This window comes from Moschus berezovskii, chromosome 7 (assembly GCF_049115385.1).
Source record: "Moschus berezovskii isolate FMDL1 chromosome 7, NW_MosBer_1.0, whole genome shotgun sequence".
Lineage (NCBI taxonomy): Eukaryota > Metazoa > Chordata > Mammalia > Artiodactyla > Moschidae > Moschus > Moschus berezovskii.
Window position 1 is genome coordinate 102,524,906 of NC_142466.1, and position 21,018 is coordinate 102,545,923.

Genomic DNA, 21,018 nt, shown 5'->3' on the forward strand with positions numbered 1-21,018 from the left:
GGTTGCAGAGTCAGGCATGACTCAGAGACTGAACAACAGCAACAAAGACTGACGTATTTAAACACAGATTTCTCAGGTCTTCACCAGTTTGAAGGCCATAATGTTACAGATCTTTCCAGCTGTGAGATGATAACTGACTCCGTTTACTTCCAGAGTCAGTGTCTATCCATTGTTGTTAGATAGTTGGGCCTTTGAGTGTTCCACTGACCTCCAGTTCACATAGCATTTGAATAGGTTTGAATGCTAGAAGTTTGATATGACTTGGAGGCAAATATCGTTTTAGAATAAAACAAGAAGTTCATAAGTTATTGACAGCTCAAATGCATAAGAATATGATTGCATTAGAAAGATTATAAAAGCAAGACAAAGCTAAGTCAAAGTAATTTGGATTAGCAAATGTTTTTATTTGAGAACTACAGATAACTTAGCCAAGAAATGCAGTTACTTAGAATTACTTGTTAACAAATTGAAACTGTGGTTTCTTTAGAGATTTTTACCATTTCAAAATAAAGTCATATTTACAGGTAGATAATCTTTTCTATACTTGAACTGTTTTCAGCCCTTGTCAGGTAAAATTGCATTATTATTAATATCCTCTAAGAATATATTTTTTAAATTTCTTTTGTTCCTTTTCCTTTAATATTTAGTGACCAAACTTGGGCCTCAGTTCAGTTCAGTTCAGTTTAGTCGCTCAGTCGTGTCCGACTAAATGTGGTGAATTGTACATTTCCATGCAAATTCCGTAGATTCACGGAAATGAATATCTTTCTTGTAGTTTCTTTGGAGCTGGACTGTCTGCTCCCATTAGCAGTGTCTAGATCTTAACTAGTCAAATTCTTGGTCTTAGGGTTTGCAGGGAAAGACTAAGTTGATTCTAGTCCTTTTGAGCAGTTCTCACTATGGGGTAAACCCCCTGGGGTAAACAACCCTGAGGCCCATTGAACCTTCTAGGACCTTCTGGGAGACTCAGTAAAATTATCTCTTAAGAAGCTATGGGTCACAGGTTTTCTAAGGTTGTTCCATACTACTGGAGTGGCTACTAAATGACAGCAGGAGCTCCGGAGAAAAGTCAGGTTTTTTAAAGTACCATGGTAAACAGTTGTTTACTAATTTTTTGACTCGTAGCCCTTTTTGACCAACCGTTAGAAATAAATATATGAGCAGAGAATTGGAGGAAAAGGGAGAGAGAGATGGAGATTACATAGTTGAATCCTACCAAAACTTCATATCGTGCCACTTGTGGTGCTTGGTGTAGAAGATAGTGAACCTTGTTAATATCTATCTCTCCAGTGTATGTAATTTCTTCTCTTATTGAAATTATCAAAAGTGATGAATAATATGATTTCTTATGACCAGAATTTTTAAAGTATATTATCTCTTCCTTGTAAATGATGTGATACTAATCACCAGTTGCTTTCTAGCTTCAAATGTTAGTATCTATGATATAATTTTACAGTATGGAAAGTAGCCACCAACCCAAAGTAAACACATAAAACATATCTGTCCCTTATTTTTTTTTTTTTTTGGTACTTTGTTTACATAGACTTTTAAACATATGGAAACTAATATCTGGCTTCATTACAGGACTTATATGAGAGATAAGACTAACAGTTGAGGCCTCACTTTTGAGGCCTATCTTTTTTTTAAACTTCATAGTAAAATATTATCCTTGTTACTTAGAGAGCCTCAGTGATTTAGTTGAGGCTTCATGAAGGGACAGTGTTCAAAGAGGAAGAGAGAAAAGATTGTACCCTTGAGATTGAAACCTATACTTTTCTGTTTGGGTGCTATGGTATTTGATGTCTGGTCTCAAGTGGCTTGAGGGATGATACCTGTTTTTGCCACCCTTGACTCTACTCTGATCATCATCAGACACAGGGAATAGCTTTATGATTTTTTTTCTTTCCTTAGGATTTTAACAGGCAGCTGAGTGTTGATGGCACCTTGAGTTGTATCCACTGTTTATCTCAAAAATTCAGATGCCCTCACATGTATAACTAATAACTAATATAGAGGTTAACTCTGTTTTCTTAAGACAGTTCTTTCTTGGTAATACAGGATCTCAGTTTTGCATAATCCTAACTTTTCAGTCACCTCCCTTTTGAGGAATTCTATTTCCATTTTTACTGGAACTATATTATTTCTTCTTTCAGTAAGTTCATTTCTGTTTACATGCATGTTTTGAAAGCTATTAACTTTTTTGCATATAGTATGACATTTTCTGGAAGTGGTTATGGTTAGTCAATTTGTATTTAGAATGTTTTAAAATACAGTGAACAATAGGTCAGATGAATAGGTGAAATTAAAGTGCTCTTTACAAAACAGTAGAGTATAAAAGGATTCTTCATGCACTAGATAAGCATTAGGTTTTCTATATGAATATTTTGTTGTTTGATGATGAATATTTCACAGACACACTGAACCTTTAGCTAAATCACGTATTATCCTTAAGTGAAATGGGGTATTGTAAAGCAATATTTCTTTAGTGAATACTTACAAGAAATTTAAACTTTTGGAGGGAAATATAACTAATAAGCAGATTTATTGGTAACTGTAGTAGATGATACCTTGCTTAAAACACAAATTCCAGAAATTGCATATTAAATTGATACATTTCAATGATTAACCCTCAGTATCCAAAAGGAGCAAGTGATACTGTGTTAAACTGATTTCCTAAATTAGCAGTTCTAAGTAAGTCTTATGAATAGTACAGATAGTTCCCCGATATCAAATAATTTGAAAAGCATGGTTTTGTGTTCTATTTTCTTGATTTGTTTTCATTTAAGTAGCCCTTTTCCCCCATCTATTCTTTGCCTTGTAAGTCATCTTAGCTCTATCAGCTGAGTTATTTCCCTTGTTTCTTCCATAATGGCCTATTTCTCTATGCTTGCCTTATTTTTGAAACTACTGAGAGTTTAAATATGAAATTATTAAGTGTTAGAGCAGAAGAGACAATATGTGTGTGCCAGGGTCTATAATTTTTTACACCACATCACTTTCTCCTCATCCTTGATTCTACTAGCTCCCCTTTCTGTTTAGTCGTTAACAATCAGCTGCTGCTCTGATAATAGGAAATTGAAGCTATTGTGCTAATGGAGATTCCAGCAGAAGGAAAAGCAGAAAGACCAGTGACCATGCAAGTACATTGTATTTGGTTGGCGTATAGGATAGATATATAGAGGAGAATAATGGGAAATAGAGTAGGAATTAGTAGATAATGGCTTTATCATTGTAGACTTTAAATCTTAAGGTTAAGAATTGAAACTTTATATACAGTGTTGAAATCTATTGAGTTTGAAAATAATTTGATGATGGCTGTGCTTCAGAAACTAGAGATATGCTACATTAAAAATGAAATATTGTTTTGGTTAGCTCTTAATTTCAATTTGGATAACTCATCCTCCCATTTGAACCTGAAAGTTGAAGATACCTGTGTAGAGTGGGATCCTACTGGAGGAAAAGGTCAAGACAGTAAAATTAAAGGAAAAGAGAACAAGGGCAGGTAAGCTCATTTATTAAGTCTGTTATCTGGATTAAATGCTTGTACATTGATTCTTATTTGACAGTAACTAGAAATGAAATTCTTATTATTAACACCAAAGTGAAAAGTACAATATTGTTTGCCAGTACTTGAATTTGTCATTAACATTTTTCATTATTTTTTCTTAGTTTTTTTTCCTAATCCTCTTCTTCCATCTTTTATTTCAGTATTCCATTTCTTTTCAGGTTATATCTACAGCAATTTGAACTGCTCAGAGAGAAGTTCCTAGTATAGTTCCTGAATGTTAGACTTACAGATCACCTCTTTTAGCTGAAGGTCTGCGTTGAATGACAACTTTTACCATGTTCAACCCCAGTGTCTGGCCCCTGGTCAGCAACCTTGTGAACCAAAGAGGCAGACTTGGGACCTTGTGTTATTGTCAGACTGACTTAGGTAGTCTTAAAGCATGGAGGCCTCTTTTAACAGAGATGAATTGTACTCATACTGAAATAAGGTGTGATCACTGTTAAACAGTGAATCAGAAGAAATTCCTTAGCCGACGTTTTCATCTAATTTTGTTATATAAACTGTTAAATTTAAGTTGTAAAGCAGTCTCTTAACAGTTGCCTATTTTTATCTGACAGTGTCCATGTCACTTCACTGAAGAAACATTCAAGGTGATGATCTATGTCTGTCTAGTTCTAGGATCTAGTCTATCTAGCTTGGCTGAATAACTTAAATTTTTCTTTAACCAATAAGCAGAACCCATTGCAGCAGCCTTCATAAGCTAAAATATTGCTTTGTGTAGACTGTCTGTATTGGTAAGCTTATGTTTTGGATTTACAGCATTATATAGCATTATGCTGCATATTATTTGGATTATACTGTATATGATAACAAAACAATAAGCTCTGCTTTAAGTCTTTCTTGAATTAATTTCGTTCATATGAATTTTTTCTGCATTTACTTATACCTGGCATCTTTCTTGTTGTGCTGTATTCAATATATCTAACATGATAGCTTTGCTTTTACAAATATTTGACATGAAGCAAGTTTAAAGTGTTCTATGTTTTATAAAAATCATACAATTTCAAAAGTATCAAAGATTAAAAAAAAAAGGTCATTACTGAAATTACTAGGACAGTGCCAGAAAGATGAATCACTTCAAATCGCACAAGTAATGTGCTGATTTGAAGATACCCCATATCTTTCCCAGAAACCAGAATGTGTTCTCTTTTCAGAATTATTATCTTCTCTTTTTTCCAGTTTATTTGCTTATTATTGGTGAAAGTGAATCATTGTTGGTGTATTAGAAATTGTAAAATGCTGCTGGATTTGATAGGGTCAGTGAAGTTTGGTCATTTGGAGATTTTTAGACTACTTATGTTTATAATTTCATCATGTTATTTCTCTTTCTCTCATTCCTTTAAGCGTATTTTGTATGTGGGTTACTTCTGGAATGTTGCATACTTTTATTCTTTCCATAAATATTTATTTACTGTAGGATGTCAGCTGGATGTTGTGGGGTTTATAGGGATAAACATGGTCCCTGCCTTCAAGGAATTTGTCCTAACTGATGTAGATAAGCTATATCTCCCTCTATAAATAATAATAATATGAGATAGAGATTGTATTTAGTAGTATGTGTGAATCGGAGTTTGGAGGAAGAAAGATTTCCTGAGCTGCCAGATGTTGAAGTGGTCAATTAGGACAATGAGCCAAACTGAAAGTAACAGTCCAAACTTTGTTCACTTTCTGTGATAGTATAAGTAAGAGGCCCAGAGGAAGGGGTGCTCGGTCGCCCAGTGTTCCATTTTCACAGCAGAATGGCACAGGGTGAGGGTTAGGTAAACTAGAGAAGGTGGTAAGTATCTGAGGACCCTCTTGCTGCCCAGGGAGACCCAAACAAAAGCCGTCTTCTGTTTTGTGGACCTGAGGCCAAGGAAACGGGAAAGGTTGGGAGTGGGAAAGTATTGAGACAGGAGTGGAGAAACGAGTCTTCAGATCGCTCCCTGACCCCTGCCCCCTTTTAAGGAGGTCTCTGAGAGGCAGCTGGCAAGGGTCTCAGCTGAGGGCCCCCTCCCGTAATGGAACCTCTGAATACAGGTATCTAATCTAGGAATGCAGAGATGCACATGAGAATGGGGTTGCCAGGGGGATTGCAACTCCCTCCAAAACCTGCAGTGAACTCGCAGTGCACTAAGTCTGGTGTGGAGAAGGCAAGCATTTATAATTACTTCTGGTTAGGCCTGAAGGGTCATACACAGAATTTTGGCCTAGAGGTGGGCTCCTCAGAAAGGTTACTTAGCCTGGTAGGATCTGGGAGACCTTCATTAGTGGATTAGTATTTAAGTTGGTTCTCAAATGAGTAGAAGAATGTGTAGCGTTTGGACTTGGCAGTGAGAGAACAAATGACGGAAGGGAAAGGCACTGAAGCAGATTACCTGAGTTTAAGGAATGCTTGAGCTGCTACTTTTAGCTGGATAGTGCTGTCCAGAGGTGAGAAGGCTGGAAAGGCAGTGCTGTGTGCTTAGTCGCCAGGCTTCTTTGTCCATGGGGATTCTGCAGGCAAGAATACTGGAGTGGGTTGCCATGCCCTCTTCCAGGGGATTTTCCCAACCCAGGAATCAAACCCAGGTCTTCCACATTGCAGGCAGATTCTTTACTGTCTGAGCCACCAGGGAAGTCCATGAATACTGGATTGGGTAGCCTGTCCCTTCTCCAGGGGATCTTCCCGACCCAGGGGTCTCCTGCATTGCAGGCAGATTCTTTACCAGCTGAGCTACCCGGAAAAGCGGAGTGGGACCAAATCAAGAAGAACCTGAAATGCCATGCTAAGTTCTTTGTAGGTAGTAAGGAAGTACTTGAAGATTTTAGAGTAGGAAAATCGGAGTTAGGTTTATCTTGTAACAGTGAACAAATGACTTGAGTAACAAAGAGATTATCTGGGAAGCTGATAAAACAGTCCAGATTAGAGATAACAAAGAGCCTTAGTTGAGACAGTTGAGTGACTGAGGTATCTTTAAAGGGTGGAATCGTGTTTGCTTTAAGATAATAATAATTGTTGTACTTCTTGCAAAAATGTATTCAGGGTTGGAATTCTAGGGTGCCCAGTGGAATACTTTTCCTTACTTAACTTTTCTTTGAAATTTAAATTGCCATTCTCAATATTTACATTTGTTTTTCTTTTTGCCATGCTTTCCCTTTATTTCTTTACTGCTGGTAAGTAATGAATTTTTTGTTTTATGAATGCAGCAGTTTGGTATAATTGAAATGTTAATTTTTAAACATCTTTTGAGGTTTGGTCTGTTTCGGATTTTGGGGAGTTAGTGAAAGGCCTTAATGCTGTCCAGTTTACTATATCATATAATTTGAAAAAGGAAAGTCAAATTGTATCTTGTCCATTTTAGTAGGAGAAATGCTTTATAATACTTGATATTACTCTGCGCATGGATTTGGGTAATTGCTATTTTTTTTTTTTAAGAAGAAAAGATAGAAAACAAAAATACCTACTGCTTATGAAAATAAAAAAATTTATTTGGTTTATGATAAATCTTAAAAATAAAAATAGCAATTACCCAAATCCATGCATAGAATAATATCAAATATTATAAGTCATTTCTCTTCCTAAAATAAGACTTGCTTTTAATTTAAATTTAACTGCAAGAAATGTAAGTTATATAATCCATTATCTTTCTGCAGTTCTTTCTTCCCCCTTGGGTTCTTTTTCCCCTTTTGTCTTGTCCCATTTTGGCGTTGTGTCATATTCCGACTGTGTATTATTTGTACAAGCCTTGCTCTCTCTGCATGGTATTACTGTTTTTAGCTTGCTTTATGTTGATGACTTCTTACATGTAAGTGTTATAATTGACAACTCTGTTTGATAGTAAATAATTCAAATAAAGTTAAATATTGCTCTTTGTGCAGCATGATTAGAAAGCTCTTCAAAGTTTCCTTTTATCTGTAATTTTAGTTTGTGAAACATGTGCAACATAGAATGTTTGTTTTTCTTTTTGTTCCTGTTTATATAGAAGTGGTACCCCATCCCCTAAACGGACATCTGTAGGCTCCAGGCCACCAGCTGTCAGAGGCAGCAGAGATCGTTTTACGGGGGAATCGTACACAGTGTTGGGTAGGATAAATGTAATAATTCTTCATTATCTCCGATTAAAAGCATCACAGTCACATGGGTGGACTTTCTACTCAGGGGTGGCATGGCTCCTGTGTATTGAATGAACATTTGCCAAAATTTCTCCCTCTTGAGGCCTAGTTGCTTTGGTAGGTTTTCAAATTATCTTTTTATTGATATGTTTTAAATTCTACTTCAGTTTATGTAGTGCTCCACATTTATAACTCTTAAGGGAATAATAAGGAAGAAAAGCTCTGAAGCCTTTTATATTCAGAGAAGTTAGTAAATGTGCAAGTCATTACAGCAGATACTCTGCGTTTAGTGTCTGTGTTAACATGATTATTCTGAATCAGACTTTCTGGTGCCATTGTGGGACCAAATATAGGTCAAACTGTAAGTCATAAGAAACAGGTAAGAGTTAAGTTTACCTTCCCATCTTTTGTAGGAGACACTGCTATTGAAAGTGGACAACATTATTGGGAGGTCAAGGCCCAGAAGGACTGTAAATCCTACAGTGTGGGAGTAGCATACAAGACTTTGGGGAAATTTGACCAGTTAGGAAAGACAAACACGAGTTGGTGTATCCACGTGAACAATTGGCTACAGAACACATTTGCAGCAAAACATAATAATAAAGTCAAAGCCTTGGATGTTGCTGTTCCTGAAAGAATAGGTGTATTTTGCGATTTTGATGGGGGTAAGTTTGCTGATTTTCTCCTGAGTCATTTCATCATCATTGTTTGTATTTCATGACTTTGCATTGTGCTTAGTTGCTCAGTCATGTCCAGCTCTTTGTGACCCCATGGACTGTAGCTTGACGGACACCTCTGTCCATGGGATTTTCCAGGCAGGAATACTGGAATGGGTTGCCATGCCCTCCTCCAGGGGATCTTTGCAACCCAGGAATCAAGCCCAGGTCTCCCACGTTGTAGGCGGATTCTTTACCATCTGAGCCACCAGAAAAGCATCATGCTTTCCTGTGGTAATAATCTGTACAGAATTTCCACTAGTATTGTGGTAAGGATGTTTTGACCTACTAGGATTTGATCACAAACATAATTTCAGGTCTATAGTTGACTGAAAGGGCATGTGATGTCTGCTTGCAGGCCTACAAAAGCACTCATCTATAATCTATTAAGTAAGTCTGAAAAAAAAGATGTTGCTAATTTTAGTTATGAGCAGTAAAATGTCTTATGCCATTTTAATTCCTCCCTTACCTTGTTTTGTTAACTGTTAAGAGTGGTAGGGTCAGATTTTTTTAGTTGAAATAGACCTTAGAAATTACCCAATCTTTTTGCCACTTAGTATGATTTCCTTATTACATTATCTCTGTGAGTAGTTGCCACTCCTACGCTTGAACTTTTCTGTGTGGTCTTAGAAGGCAGCCTGTTTCACTGTAGGATAACATTTGATTAGAAGGTTTTTCTTGAGTCAACTCATTTTATCTCTCAGTAACTTCTGAGACTTGCAATTAAGTCTTATCATCTGAAGAAACACGGAATTATGTTCCCTAATTCATATTTACATTATAGTTCTTATTTTTTAAAAAACTAACATTACTTCTCTTTCCCTGTTTTCCAGACTGTACATTCTCTGTACTATTAGCTGTTCCTTTTAATTTAATTTTTCCAGACCTTTATTATCACCTGTGGTTGTAAACTATGTTTATATATATTTTAAAGATTGATTCTCAAAGTAGAACACACAACTTCTGACCAGCGTAAATTAATGATTTGGTAGCATGATTTCTAGTAATATGACTTAACAGCACTGTAGATCAATATTGAGCTGGTAGCCACCTAATCCACTAGATCTTTTTCCATTGAGTTCTGGCAGATTATCTTTTTCCTCTGATGTTAGACAGTGTAGAGGTGTTTCTCTGCTGTTTGTAACTCAAATGAAGAACACTGTATTTGTCCTTAAGTTTCATCTTAATAGATTTTGGCAATCTTCCCTCCTTTTCAGTTCAGTTCAGTTCAGTCGCTCAGTCATGTCCGACTCTTTGCGACCCCATGAATCACAGCACGCCAGGCCTCCCTGTCCATCACCAACTCCCGGAGTTCACTGAAACTCATGTCCATCAAGTCGGTGATGCCATCCAGCCATCTCATTCTCTGTCGTCCCCATCTCCTCCCACCCCCAGTCCCTCCTTAAGATCATCCAAAAATTAACTTGCTTATCTTTAAGCTTTTTGAGTTACGTATTTGATAAGCGTCTTGTCTACTGTCATCTAAATATAAAACTTTTGAAGATGAAGTATTGTTGAAGTAGGGAACAAAAGTAATTCCCTAAATGCCTTACTCCAAATTGACACTTAAAGCTAATAAAACCAAGTTTTACGATTTTAAGTAACCTTATGTCCAAAGAGTTCCATGAATTATCAACCTAGTTATTCAAAAAGGAAAACAATTGACTTTGGTTTGATTTATTTTTAGTGATGACGTGTCAGCTTTGCTACATTTTGAAAAATTTACTCCCTTAGACTCATAAATAATTTTCCTCAGGATAAACAGTAAATTTATTGGCATCAATACATTTTTTTCTTTTTAAACTACCAGGATAGCATTTGCTTACCTTCTTCTGTCTCTTTTCCCATACTTTGTGATTCCTTAAAGATGAGTATAATTAAAGATACTTAAAGATTAAGTATAATTAAAGATTCCTTAAGGATAGTAAGAAGTATAATTGTTAACCTAAAGCATAGGGTATAGACATAAATTGTAATGTAGAATGGGATCAGATTCTGAGGACCTTGGAAAAGAATAAGTTGCTCAGTCATGTCCGACTCTTTGCAACCCCTTGGACTGTAGCCCACCAGGCTTCTCCATCCATGGGATTCTCCAGGCAAGAATACTGGAGTCAGTTGCCATTAATAAGCTAGTCTTTTTTTAGTAGTTGAAGGGGGACTTCTGTTTATTTTATAGTTATATGATGGTAATATAGTTTTAGACATATTAGAGAATAAATGGTTAAATGTGAAAGAGGTTGCAAAATACTGAGAGAGGAAGACTTTTCAAGGTGGTCTTTAAGTAATATAGACAGGACCATGTCTGTTTTGTTAATAAGTATTATGTCCTTATAGCTTGGCAGATGCTTTACATCAGTTCAGTTCAGTTGCTCAGTCATGTCCGACTCCTTGCGACCCCATAGACTGCAGCACGCCTGGCCTCCCTGTCCATCACCAGCTCCTGAAGCTTACTCAAACTCATGTTCATCGAGTCGGTGATGCCATCCAACCATCTCATCCTCTGTTGTCCCCTTCTCCTCCCGCCTTCAATCTTCCCCAGCATCAGGGTCTTTTCAAATGAGTCGGTTCTTTGCATGAGGTGGCCAGAGTATTGGAGTTTCAGCTTCAGCATCAGTCCTTCCAATGAATATTCAGGACTGATTTCCCTTAGGATGGACTGGTTGGATCTCTGAAGTCCAAGGGACTCTCAAGAGTTTTCTCCAACACCACAGTTCAAAAGCATCAATTCTTTGGCGCTCAGCTTTCTTTATAGTCCAACTCTCACATCCATACATGACTGCTGGAGAAACCATCGCTTTGACTAGACGGACCTTTGTTGGCAAAGTGATGTCTCTGCTTTTTAATATGCTGTCTAGGTTGGTCATAACTTTTTTTCCAAGGAATAAGTGTCTTTTAATTTCATGGCAGCAGTCACCATCTGCACTGGTTTTGGAGCCCCCCAAAATAAAGCCAGCCACTGTTTCCACTGTTTCCCCATCTGTTTCCCATGAAATGATGGGACGAGATGCCATGATCTTTGTTTTCTGAATGTTGAGCTTCAAGCCAACTTCTTCACTCTCCTCTTTCATCAAGAGGCTCTTTAGTTCTTCTTCGCTTTCTTCCATAAAGATGGTGTCATCTGCATATCTGAGGTTATTGATATTTCTCCCAGCAATCTTGATTCCAGCTTGTGCTTCATCCAGGCAAACGTTTTTCATGATGTACTCTGCATATAAGTTAAATAAGCAGGTGACAATATACAGCCTTGATGTACTCCTTTTCCTATCTGGAACCAGTCTGTTGTTCCATGTCCAGTTCTAACTGTTGCTTCCTGATCTGCATACAGATTTCTCAAGAGGCAGGTCAGGTGGTCTGGTATTCCCATCTCTTTAAGAATTTTCCACAGTTTATTGTGATCCACATAGTCAAAGGCTTTGGCATAGTCAATGAAGCAGAAATAGATGTTTTTCTGGAACTCTCTTGCTTTTTCAATGATCCATCGGATGTTGGCAATTTAATCTCTGGTTCCTCTGCCTTTTCTTTACCAGCTGAGCCACAGGGAGGGTATTCTCTGCCTTTTCTAAATCCAGCTTGAACATCTAAAAGTTCACAGTTCACATACTATTGAAGCCTGATTGGAGAATTTTGAGCATTACTTTACTAGCGTGTAAGATGAGCGCAATTGTGCAGTAGTTTTAGCATCCTTTGGCCTTGCCTTTCTTTACATAGTAAACCCTTAATAAGTATTGGTTGAGTGATTAGTGGTAAGAGAGGCCTGAGCAGTGGGGAATTAAGAAGAATGGATTTGATGGTGTGAAAGTAGAATTCATAGGACTTGGTTACTAAAAATATGGATTGGAGGAAGGGACAGAGAAGAACTGAAGATGACTGAGGTTCCATCCAGTGTGATCAAAAGGATGATCATTCCATCAACACAGTGGAGAGCATAGAGGATCCTGGGGAAGATGAGATACCACTGGGACAGCCATGTGGCATTACTTAGCTGAAGCTAAATATTAGTTGTGCATCACGGAATGGCCACTGAATATTGCACAGAACCATTAAGTGTTATTGCTCTTCTGTACACTAACTTTGTGACCACATATAGGTTGCTTGGTATTTTGAAGTAGTTTATATAAATAGTAGACATAATGTTAGTTTCTTTTCTAGTAGACACAATGTTAGTTCTTTTCTTCTCTGTTTAGTGGCAGCTAATTTATTGTGGGAACCTTGTAGAGTTGAAAAGATCCTGGGCAAGCATCTACATTTAGAATAGGAGGAAAAGAAACAGAAGATATCCTCAGGAGTAAGAAACAAACCAAGACAATAGTCATGAGAGAAAAGTTTGAAGAAATGATAACAGTTGTAAGGGTGTCATCAGGTTGGACAGTTAGGTGGTCAGAAGCACAGTGATTCAGTTACATGATCATTGTTGAAAGACAGACTGTCAGGAGACCTTAAAAAGAACTAAAATGGAAGCAGTGATAATTATACCATGATTTTAGAGACTAGGGTGTGAGTATGGCTTTAAGTAATTAGAGGACAAAGTCTAATAGAGTAAACCTTAAATGGTGAAAGGATTGAGTGGAAAGGCTGGTTATAGTAAAAAAAAAAGAAGAAGAAATAACTGGTTTTTACCGGGCTAAGGGAACCCGGTAAAAAATGAGAAGTCTGTTGTTGAATAATTGGATAGTGCCAGATTATGAAAGCACTTATGGAGATCTTAAAAACCAGGAAAAGAAAAGTGGATTTGGGCTTTTTCTTAAACATGTTTACTACCGATTTTCAAGTGAGAATTCCTAAGTCCAGTCCTCAAAGTGACAATTATTCATTTGGTTATTACTTTTATGCATGATTATATGTTAGACTTAATTAGATGTTAATTTTTTTTTTCCAATAATAAATCTGACTTTTTTTCTCCTTCCCTCTAGGTCAGCTTTCTTTCTATGATGCAAACTCAAAACAGTTGTTGTATTCCTTTAAGGCAAAATTTACTCAGCCAGTACTACCTGGTTTCATGGTTAGTACCTAATTTATATTTGGTTTGGCAACTTTAAGGAGAATATCTATGCTATCTATTTGGGGAAACAATATCTAATTTTTTTCTTATATTCCTCTTCCTTTCCCCAATCTATCTCTCCTAAGTCTGTGATTGTATGTTTTTGGTATATTTTACTGAAGTACATGTTAAGACATAAAAGTCTGCAAATCATAAGCATGTAGTTTGATCAATGTTTTCATAGGATGCACTCACTTTTGTAACCATCATCTTGGTCAGGAAGTGGAACATTGTACCCATTTCCAGCCTCTAATGGCCAAATCTCCAAAGTGATTACTGTCTTGAGTTTTAATACCATAAATTCATTTGCCTCCTTTTTAACTTTGTATAAATGGAATCGTACAATATCTATTGGGCTCAACATACGTTTGTGAGATTTATGCATGTTGTTCCATGGTGTGGTAGGTCACATAGTTTTATATGTATATGTATATTTTTTCATTGTATGACTATATCAGGATTTATTTACACATTCCAATTTAGTTGACTACTTGAGTGCTTTCCCATGGGAGACATTTACAAATAGAACTTCTATAAATATTCTTGCTAATGTCATGCTTTGCCCAGCTCAAGGTCACAGAGATATTTTCTTTTGTTTTTTCTTATAGCTTTATAATTAAAAAGTTTTACATTTAGGTCTTGGATCCATTTTGAGTTAATTTTTATACGTGATACAGAGTATAGTTTAAGATCTGTTTTTTTGCATATGGATATCCACATGTTCCAGTGCCACTTTCTGAAAAAGACTAATCTTTCTCCATTGATCTGCTCTTCTACTTTTGTGCTAGATATTTTGAGTAAATATTTATGTAAATCACTTAATTTTCAATAAAATAGTTTCATAATCAGAGTTGCTTTTGTATTTCTAAAATTTATTTTTTATTGAAATACAGTTGATTTACAATGTTGTATTAATTTCTTCTGTACAACACAGTGACTCAGGTGTACACACACTTTTTTTTTTTCTTGGCCAAGCAGTTTGTGAGATCTTAGTTCCCTGGCCAGGGGTTGCATCTGGGCTCTGCCAGTGAAAGCGCTGAGTCCTACCCGCTGGACCACCAGGGAATTCCTCTATACACTCTTTTGTGTTCTTTTCCATTATGGTTAGCCCAGGATATTGGATATAGTCCCCTGTCTATAGTGTAGGATCTTGTTGTTTATTCTCTATGTAAGTGTTTGCATCTGTTAACCCCAGACTCCCAGTCTACCCCCTCCCTAACCACATCCCCCCTTGGAAGCCACGAGTCTGTTCTCTGTATCTGTGACTCTGTTTCTGTTTCATAGATAGGTTCATTTGTACCGTATTTTCTTGTATTTGAAGAGTTAAAATAACTAATAACTACATAACTAATATTTAACTGAACCTTAAATTTTAAAATTTTGGAATGTTAATTATATAGCCATGCATTTCACAGTCTGCAAATTCTTCGTAACTATACTATAGTTACTGAGTAAATATTGAATACTTAGGATATAGTTGAAGGTGGGAATACATAAAAAATTTCTAGAATCTCCCTTGCTTTAATTTAAGCTTGTCTGCCACATACGTGGCAATTGATGATAGTTAAATTATTCATATTTTCACATTTTAATTCTCTTGACTATTCCTTATCAGTTATCATTTACTTTACTGAATCATAGCTGCTTTGTTCAACACAAGTGAAGCAGTTTTATCTTTCAAAAACTCATTCACATTTATGATAATAGAATATGGCAAGTGTATTTGGATATTGCCATTTGTGTTTTTCTCAGATTATCTTAGAGAATTATAAAAGGGTTCCTATTGTTAACAAGTTAGGGAAGAAACTAATGGGATTGCTCTGTTAACAGAGGGGTGTTAGATTCCTATAGTTTCAGGCCACAACCAATTATCAAGATCTAAGGCAGTAATTGGGTTAAGAAAGGTGAGTCTTGTGTACTTCTCTTGGTCATGAACTTTAGTATCAGTAATAATAGTATCTTTTGGCTAAATTAATCCAATTTAGTCTCTAAATTTCTATAGCCCTTATTTCCCTCTCGTGTGTAGCTCCAGTGGGTTCTGCTGTCATAAGACGTCCTTTGGCCAATATAGTTCTAAAAGACCTTGAGTTAGCCTTTCTACATCCCCGCAGTTCACATACGAAGGTTTTCAGTTTGGAATTTGATGATGTTCACTTGTGTTCACTTATTTTTGCCTTTCAGATGGAAAAATGTCAGGATCCTTTAAGTTTTCACTTGGTTTGAAGTCTGACTGCAGCTTTGTTTCTGTCCTTTCTTAGGTTTGGTGTGGTGGACTTTCTTTAAGTACTGGGATGCAGGTTCCAAGTGCTGTGAGGACACTTCAGAAAAATGAAAATGGAATGACTGGCTCCACTAGCAGCTTAAACAATATTACTCAGTAATGCCTACTCAGAATATGTTTATCTTCCCCCACTCCTTTTTGATTGGGTGGCCTTTTCTGTGCAGTTACTAATCGCAGCAGTTTACAAGTGGTGGAAGTCAGGTTTGCTACCTTCTGCTCTAAGGTCTGGAACCTGTTCGCATCAGGTATCTAGTAGGAAGCGTTCACAGGAGCCTGCTGTGGGGTATCCGAGAAGCAAGCAGACATCTAGCAAGAAACTGATGTTTTGAAGAGTAAATGGGAAAAAAAGGCAGTGTTTAAGTAGTTACATAGAAACTTATTTTTGTGTTTCTTGGATTACTTTGACTATTCTAAAATGTTTAGTTATATATGGTAGCCCTAGGACCTGAGGGAAAAGCATTTAAATCTTCTTTCCTCTATACGTTCCCTTTTTTAAATGTCATCACTACCTATTATTTAATTCTTACACTGAAGCTTTAAAACTGTACAGTCTTCCATGGTTTTCTAAAAACTGAAAAAATTGATTGGGCATGCTAGAAAGGTTTTCTTACAGTAGTTTATTTTTCCCCTTTTATAAATAACTTGAGGTTTGCTAAATTATTGTCTTTTGTTTTTCAACTAGATTGTATATCATTTTCTTCTTTCCAAAAATTGCGATATTTCTCTCACAGTTCTAACTCAAAATAGAGAGTAGATAGGAAGTGTTTCTAGATATAATAGCTTTAAATTGCCCAAATTTCAGTTTCTTACATGCTGCAAAGGGATATTCTTTATACATTACCTTGTTTAATTAGACTTCTTTCCATTATTTTGAATGATGGGTAAGATTTTTTTAAAGCTTTATATTTTCTGTTTTTTTTTGTCTAGTTTAATAGAAACTTTAATAGTTTTGATAAAATTCCCACTTGAATTTGGTGTAATAACTGATAATTATGCTTATTTTTAACATTTTTAGTAAGGTGAAAGATCATTAAAGCTATATAGAAAGTAGAAACAGCTACCTATTCATGTTTTATCTGTAAGGAATAGGTTATAAAGGGAGGTGCCTAAAACTATTCTTTACTGAAGTCATCAATATCTGCTTTTTAATAAGATGGAATGGTTAAAAACAAGAGTGTTGAAAAAAACTGTGTATCTCTGACTTATTTGGCACATGAATTTTTCAGACATACCTATTCAGAGGTTATTTTTCTCTCAAGTCTTTTTGCTACTTCATTTGCTTTCTAAAGGGTCATAATTCTTCCAAAAATCAACATAGAGTGGTCTTTACCATACGTAGGGAAGATGTGTTAAACCATTTGAATAACACCATGATTATTGAGCAAAGCATTTATATTTTTAAGTTGATTAAAATCTGTAACAAGTTATTTGAGCCAAATTGAAAGTTGTCATTACCGTATTTAAGAATTCCTTGAGCATTTTCAAGAGGTCTGGGTTTGTATATCCCTTAATTTTTGAAGCTGTTACTTTCTCACGTTGACTTTCTTCCATTCATATTTTAAGTGTATTGTCTTATGATACCTTTCTCCCTAGAAGTGACCATTGCTGCATACATTTGAGTTACTTTCTATAGAAAGACTTGTGGGATAGGAACAGCTCATTCTCTCTTAAAGTTTATATATCACTGATGGGATGTTTTGTTCTTTGTAAAACAAATCTAATGAGGAATTTTATTCAAACTGGGTATTCATTTTTCCAGAGAGTCATAGTATTTTAAAAACCATAAGGCAGTTTAGAGTATGACATTGTCAGTAGATATCGTTTTGATTCTCCAAATAAATATAATTTTGATTTTTGTTTTTCCTAGAGATTTTGAAGGAAATTTTTGGATGTCCTGTTCTCTGCAACAGGGTTATTGCAGGACCTAAGGAAACAGGAAGTTATAATTCTCTTTCATAGAGTTAAACCTGAAAGCAGTAAGTTAGTGGTGGAGCTGCTTTATGTGAACAGTCACGTATATTTTAACAAAAATGACACTGAAAAAGCCAGAAGTTCTTGTATAAAAACTTTTAGTATTATGTCTATATATTTATATCCTGTTTTTAATTTTAAGTGCCTTCTTCCTCTTAAGCATGCTCTCACTCCATGCCCCATGCTTTGTCAACTGACATTTAAACCAGAGACCATTATGTTATACTGGTGAGGAGTTCTATTGCAGGGGCATAAGGAAAGGAAAATACTAGTCAGGGGCTGGAGGAGTGCATATGATTCTTGTGTGTGCTCATCCCATCATTTGAAACCCTTCATATAAAATATTCTAGTATCATTTGGAAAATTCATTTGGAGTAATACTGTTATACCTCAAAATAAGAGTCTGGGGTTTCCCTCTTACTATGCTTCTTCTTAAAGGTCCCCCTCCCCAAAAAAAAAACAAAAACAAAATGTGTGGGCTTTTATTTTAATTCATTTATCTGTGTTAAGTTGAATTGGAGGAAGTTTGTCACTCTCATTTTCAAACTAGAAAATAATCAACTATAGTGCCTATTTACATAGTCTCAAATTAAGGTAACTGTTAACTTGACACAATATTTAACATTCTCATTAACATTGGAATTTAAAAATATTGAGATTTTTTGCTCAATTGAAGACATGAAAAGTTGGTATACTCTTAAAAAATTTTTTTTTTTTTACTCTTTGTTTTGACAGGTTAAACATGATTGCTTTCTACAAAAGAAATGCATGAGAGGTTAATGGTAGTGGATATACCACAGGTGTAAAAAATTATGTTTTATAAAAATATACACTTAGTATTGCCTTTTTGAATCTCAAACCAGTTGTAGTAAACTGGATAAAAAATGAAGGAGTTGCCTTAAGCACTTTAGAAAAAAGAATTTTTTTACATTTCATTTTGACTCTTCGGACTGACTGTGTCACATACATCTTTAACTTTTCGTAAATATGTACATACCAAATATTTACTAACTAAATGCACATAGAAATTTAATATACAGTAATTCTTTGAATGTTCCAGGTGTAGGTAGACAATTTGAAAGTATTAAAGGTGTGCCTGTCTGTACAGGGATTTAACTGATGGCATCTGTACTATTTTGACAAACCATGAACTGCTGCTGTACAGCTGGACTTCACTGAATTTGTTCTGCAATCATTTTCCCCCATATTGTCATCTGAAGAGACATACTGGCTTGGTTTTATTTGCTCACTTATGAAATTAAAGTACGTGCAGTATTATGTATAATTTGAATTTTTGTGCTGATCCTCTGATATAAAGAATAAAATGATTTAGTTAGGCTAAGATACTCTTATTTCATGACTTACCCAGAATGATTAGTGTTCCTACATATACTTTAAATCACATAAAATTATTAAGTTACTTAGTGTCTTTTGGAAACATGGGGAAAATTGGAAAAGGATATATGAAAAATGATTATTTCAAAGTATTCATTTTAGAAGGGACAGTGTAGACTTCCATAAAATACGTGAATCTGAGCTAAACAGACTAAGGACTGTATTTAAAAATCATCATGATAATTCTTTTGGAGAAAACTCCATGTTTGTAAGATCAGTATTCATTCATTGGTTAATTCATGTAACAAATGTTTAAGTCTGGGATGGCAGTCATACTTTCTGTTCAGATTTCCTAACTTTGTGAAGTTTGGTTTTCTGTGCATACAGTACTTTTGCTGCTTTTGAGAGGTATGACAAAGTTTGCATCTTAAAAACAATGTTTTTGCTAATCAGTCATACATTTTAAAAAGTAAATGTTAAGAGTTTATAAAAAATTATAATTAACTGCATGTAAAATGGTTCACCTATATGTAGTCATGTAAGATGTTTCTGAAAAAGTTTCTTTCTTGATTTTATTTTTACACTGAATATATTATTTTAGGGACGTGAATGGTCAGCATAAATTTACTTGGCATCCAAATAACCATAAAGTTATTTGTTATTTTAAATTTGTATTTCATAATGCCAGGGCTGGAGCATTTGTAAGTGATCGTGAATTTTCCTTAATCATTGCAGAAAGATTACCTCGTGGTCAGTATAGTTTTAGTTTTGTGTGTATCTTACAGTATTCATATCACGCACATACTTGTGATGCTGATGTCACATATGATAGCTTTGTTACCTGGAATATTTGATTAATGTAAATAAGCTTTTTGAGTAATTTGGAGGTTAACTGGATCACACTTGGTGTATGTTTTTGTTGAAAATATATTGTTGGGTATGCCATAGAAAGGTTAGTGTTGACTAATTAAATGTCAAAGATTACCATAGTACTTTTCCTCTGACTACTCACATTCAAGTTAAAACAGTATTTGTTATTTCTGAGTCAGTATAAGGTACTGACTTTTGATTTGTAATCATTTGAGCTGTGTTAGTTTAAATTGGTATATTTTCTTAATGGTACCCAATCAATATAAGTTGGTTCTTGGGAATGAACATGTAGATTTCACAGTATGTAGGACAGCCCGTAGGTGAATGTATTTGCTTTGCCTTGGAGCTGCTTAGGTTTATTATAAGTGTTTGGTAAAAGATATTTTTGTTAGTGTTAGAACTTTTTGGAGAGCTTAAGGGTTATGAGAATGCTTTTTTTTTTTTTTAACATTTCCAAAATCTCTAAGATACCAAAGCATTGCGTCTAATTTACCTTTTAGGGGAGACTCTTTAAAATCAAATTTATAACTAATTCATACATTAAGATATATAATAGCTAAAGTTTTGAAATGATTTGTATTAAAAACTACTAGTCTTTAAATTTTCTAGATATAACAAATATTTTGGCTTAATTAAAGTATTTAAAATTAATCACCTTAGCTCTACCGTATACTGTATCTGTGATCTCTACATAATCACTTATCATCTTTGGGCTTCCATTGCCTTACACAAAGGCAATGTAACTTGCCTTTACAACAGTGTAACTTGTTCAGCCTACCTCACAGGGCTGTTGTGAGGAATAAAATGAAATGGAGTATATGAAATAGATTCAACCACAGTAAAATGCTATGTAAATGTGAAGTATTACTTTTAGTTAGTAATGGACTTGTGTTTGGATACCTCTAGATGCCATTTACTTTGATAAAGCATGTGCTTAAAGTGGTATCACCAGGACATGAAACCTGACTTTTTTTTTTAAGCCTGATTAAAATATCCTTTAATGTTTTTAGTTTATGCATGACTTGTGGCCTTTTTGTATTTTCTCATCAAGGTGTACTCTATATCAAGACTTCTAGAACTCTAAAAGTTCTCCCATAGCATTAACGTGTGTCAGAGTAGAATAGTAGCATAAATAAATGATTTAAGCTGTGTTTCCATCCAGGCA

The 21,018-nt window shown here is 35.3% G+C and overlaps 1 protein-coding gene and 1 long non-coding RNA gene across 6 annotated transcripts in view; one reads left to right on the forward strand and one right to left on the reverse strand.

Moving 5' to 3' along the window:
- FSD1L (fibronectin type III and SPRY domain containing 1 like) overlaps positions 1-20,305 on the forward strand; it is a 60,495-nt gene extending 40,190 nt beyond the window's left edge. The window contains exons 9-15 of one of the 4 annotated variants that reach the window (XM_088838232.1): positions 3,373-3,502; positions 4,126-4,158; positions 7,513-7,613; positions 8,056-8,307; positions 13,269-13,357; positions 15,655-15,773; positions 17,545-20,305. In XM_088838232.1, the coding sequence (XP_088694358.1) occupies positions 3,373-3,502; positions 4,126-4,158; positions 7,513-7,613; positions 8,056-8,307; positions 13,269-13,357; positions 15,655-15,773; positions 17,545-17,605 (785 nt within the window). In that variant the 3' untranslated portion in view covers positions 17,606-20,305. Of the gene's footprint in view, positions 1-3,372; positions 3,503-4,125; positions 4,159-7,512; positions 7,614-8,055; positions 8,308-13,268; positions 13,358-15,654 lie in introns of all 4 variants that reach the window. The other 3 variants (XM_088838228.1, XM_088838229.1, XM_088838231.1) reach the window with 3 other exon arrangements.
- The window catches only part of LOC148777476 (uncharacterized), a 65,611-nt gene that overhangs the window by 37,376 nt on the left and 7,217 nt on the right, over positions 1-21,018 (reverse strand). Inside the window, exon 3 of one of the 2 annotated variants that reach the window (XR_016037902.1) lies at positions 5,926-6,043. This is a non-coding gene — a long non-coding RNA (uncharacterized LOC148777476). Of the gene's footprint in view, positions 1-3,495; positions 6,044-21,018 lie in introns of those variants that run through there. The other variant, XR_016037901.1, reaches the window with a different exon arrangement.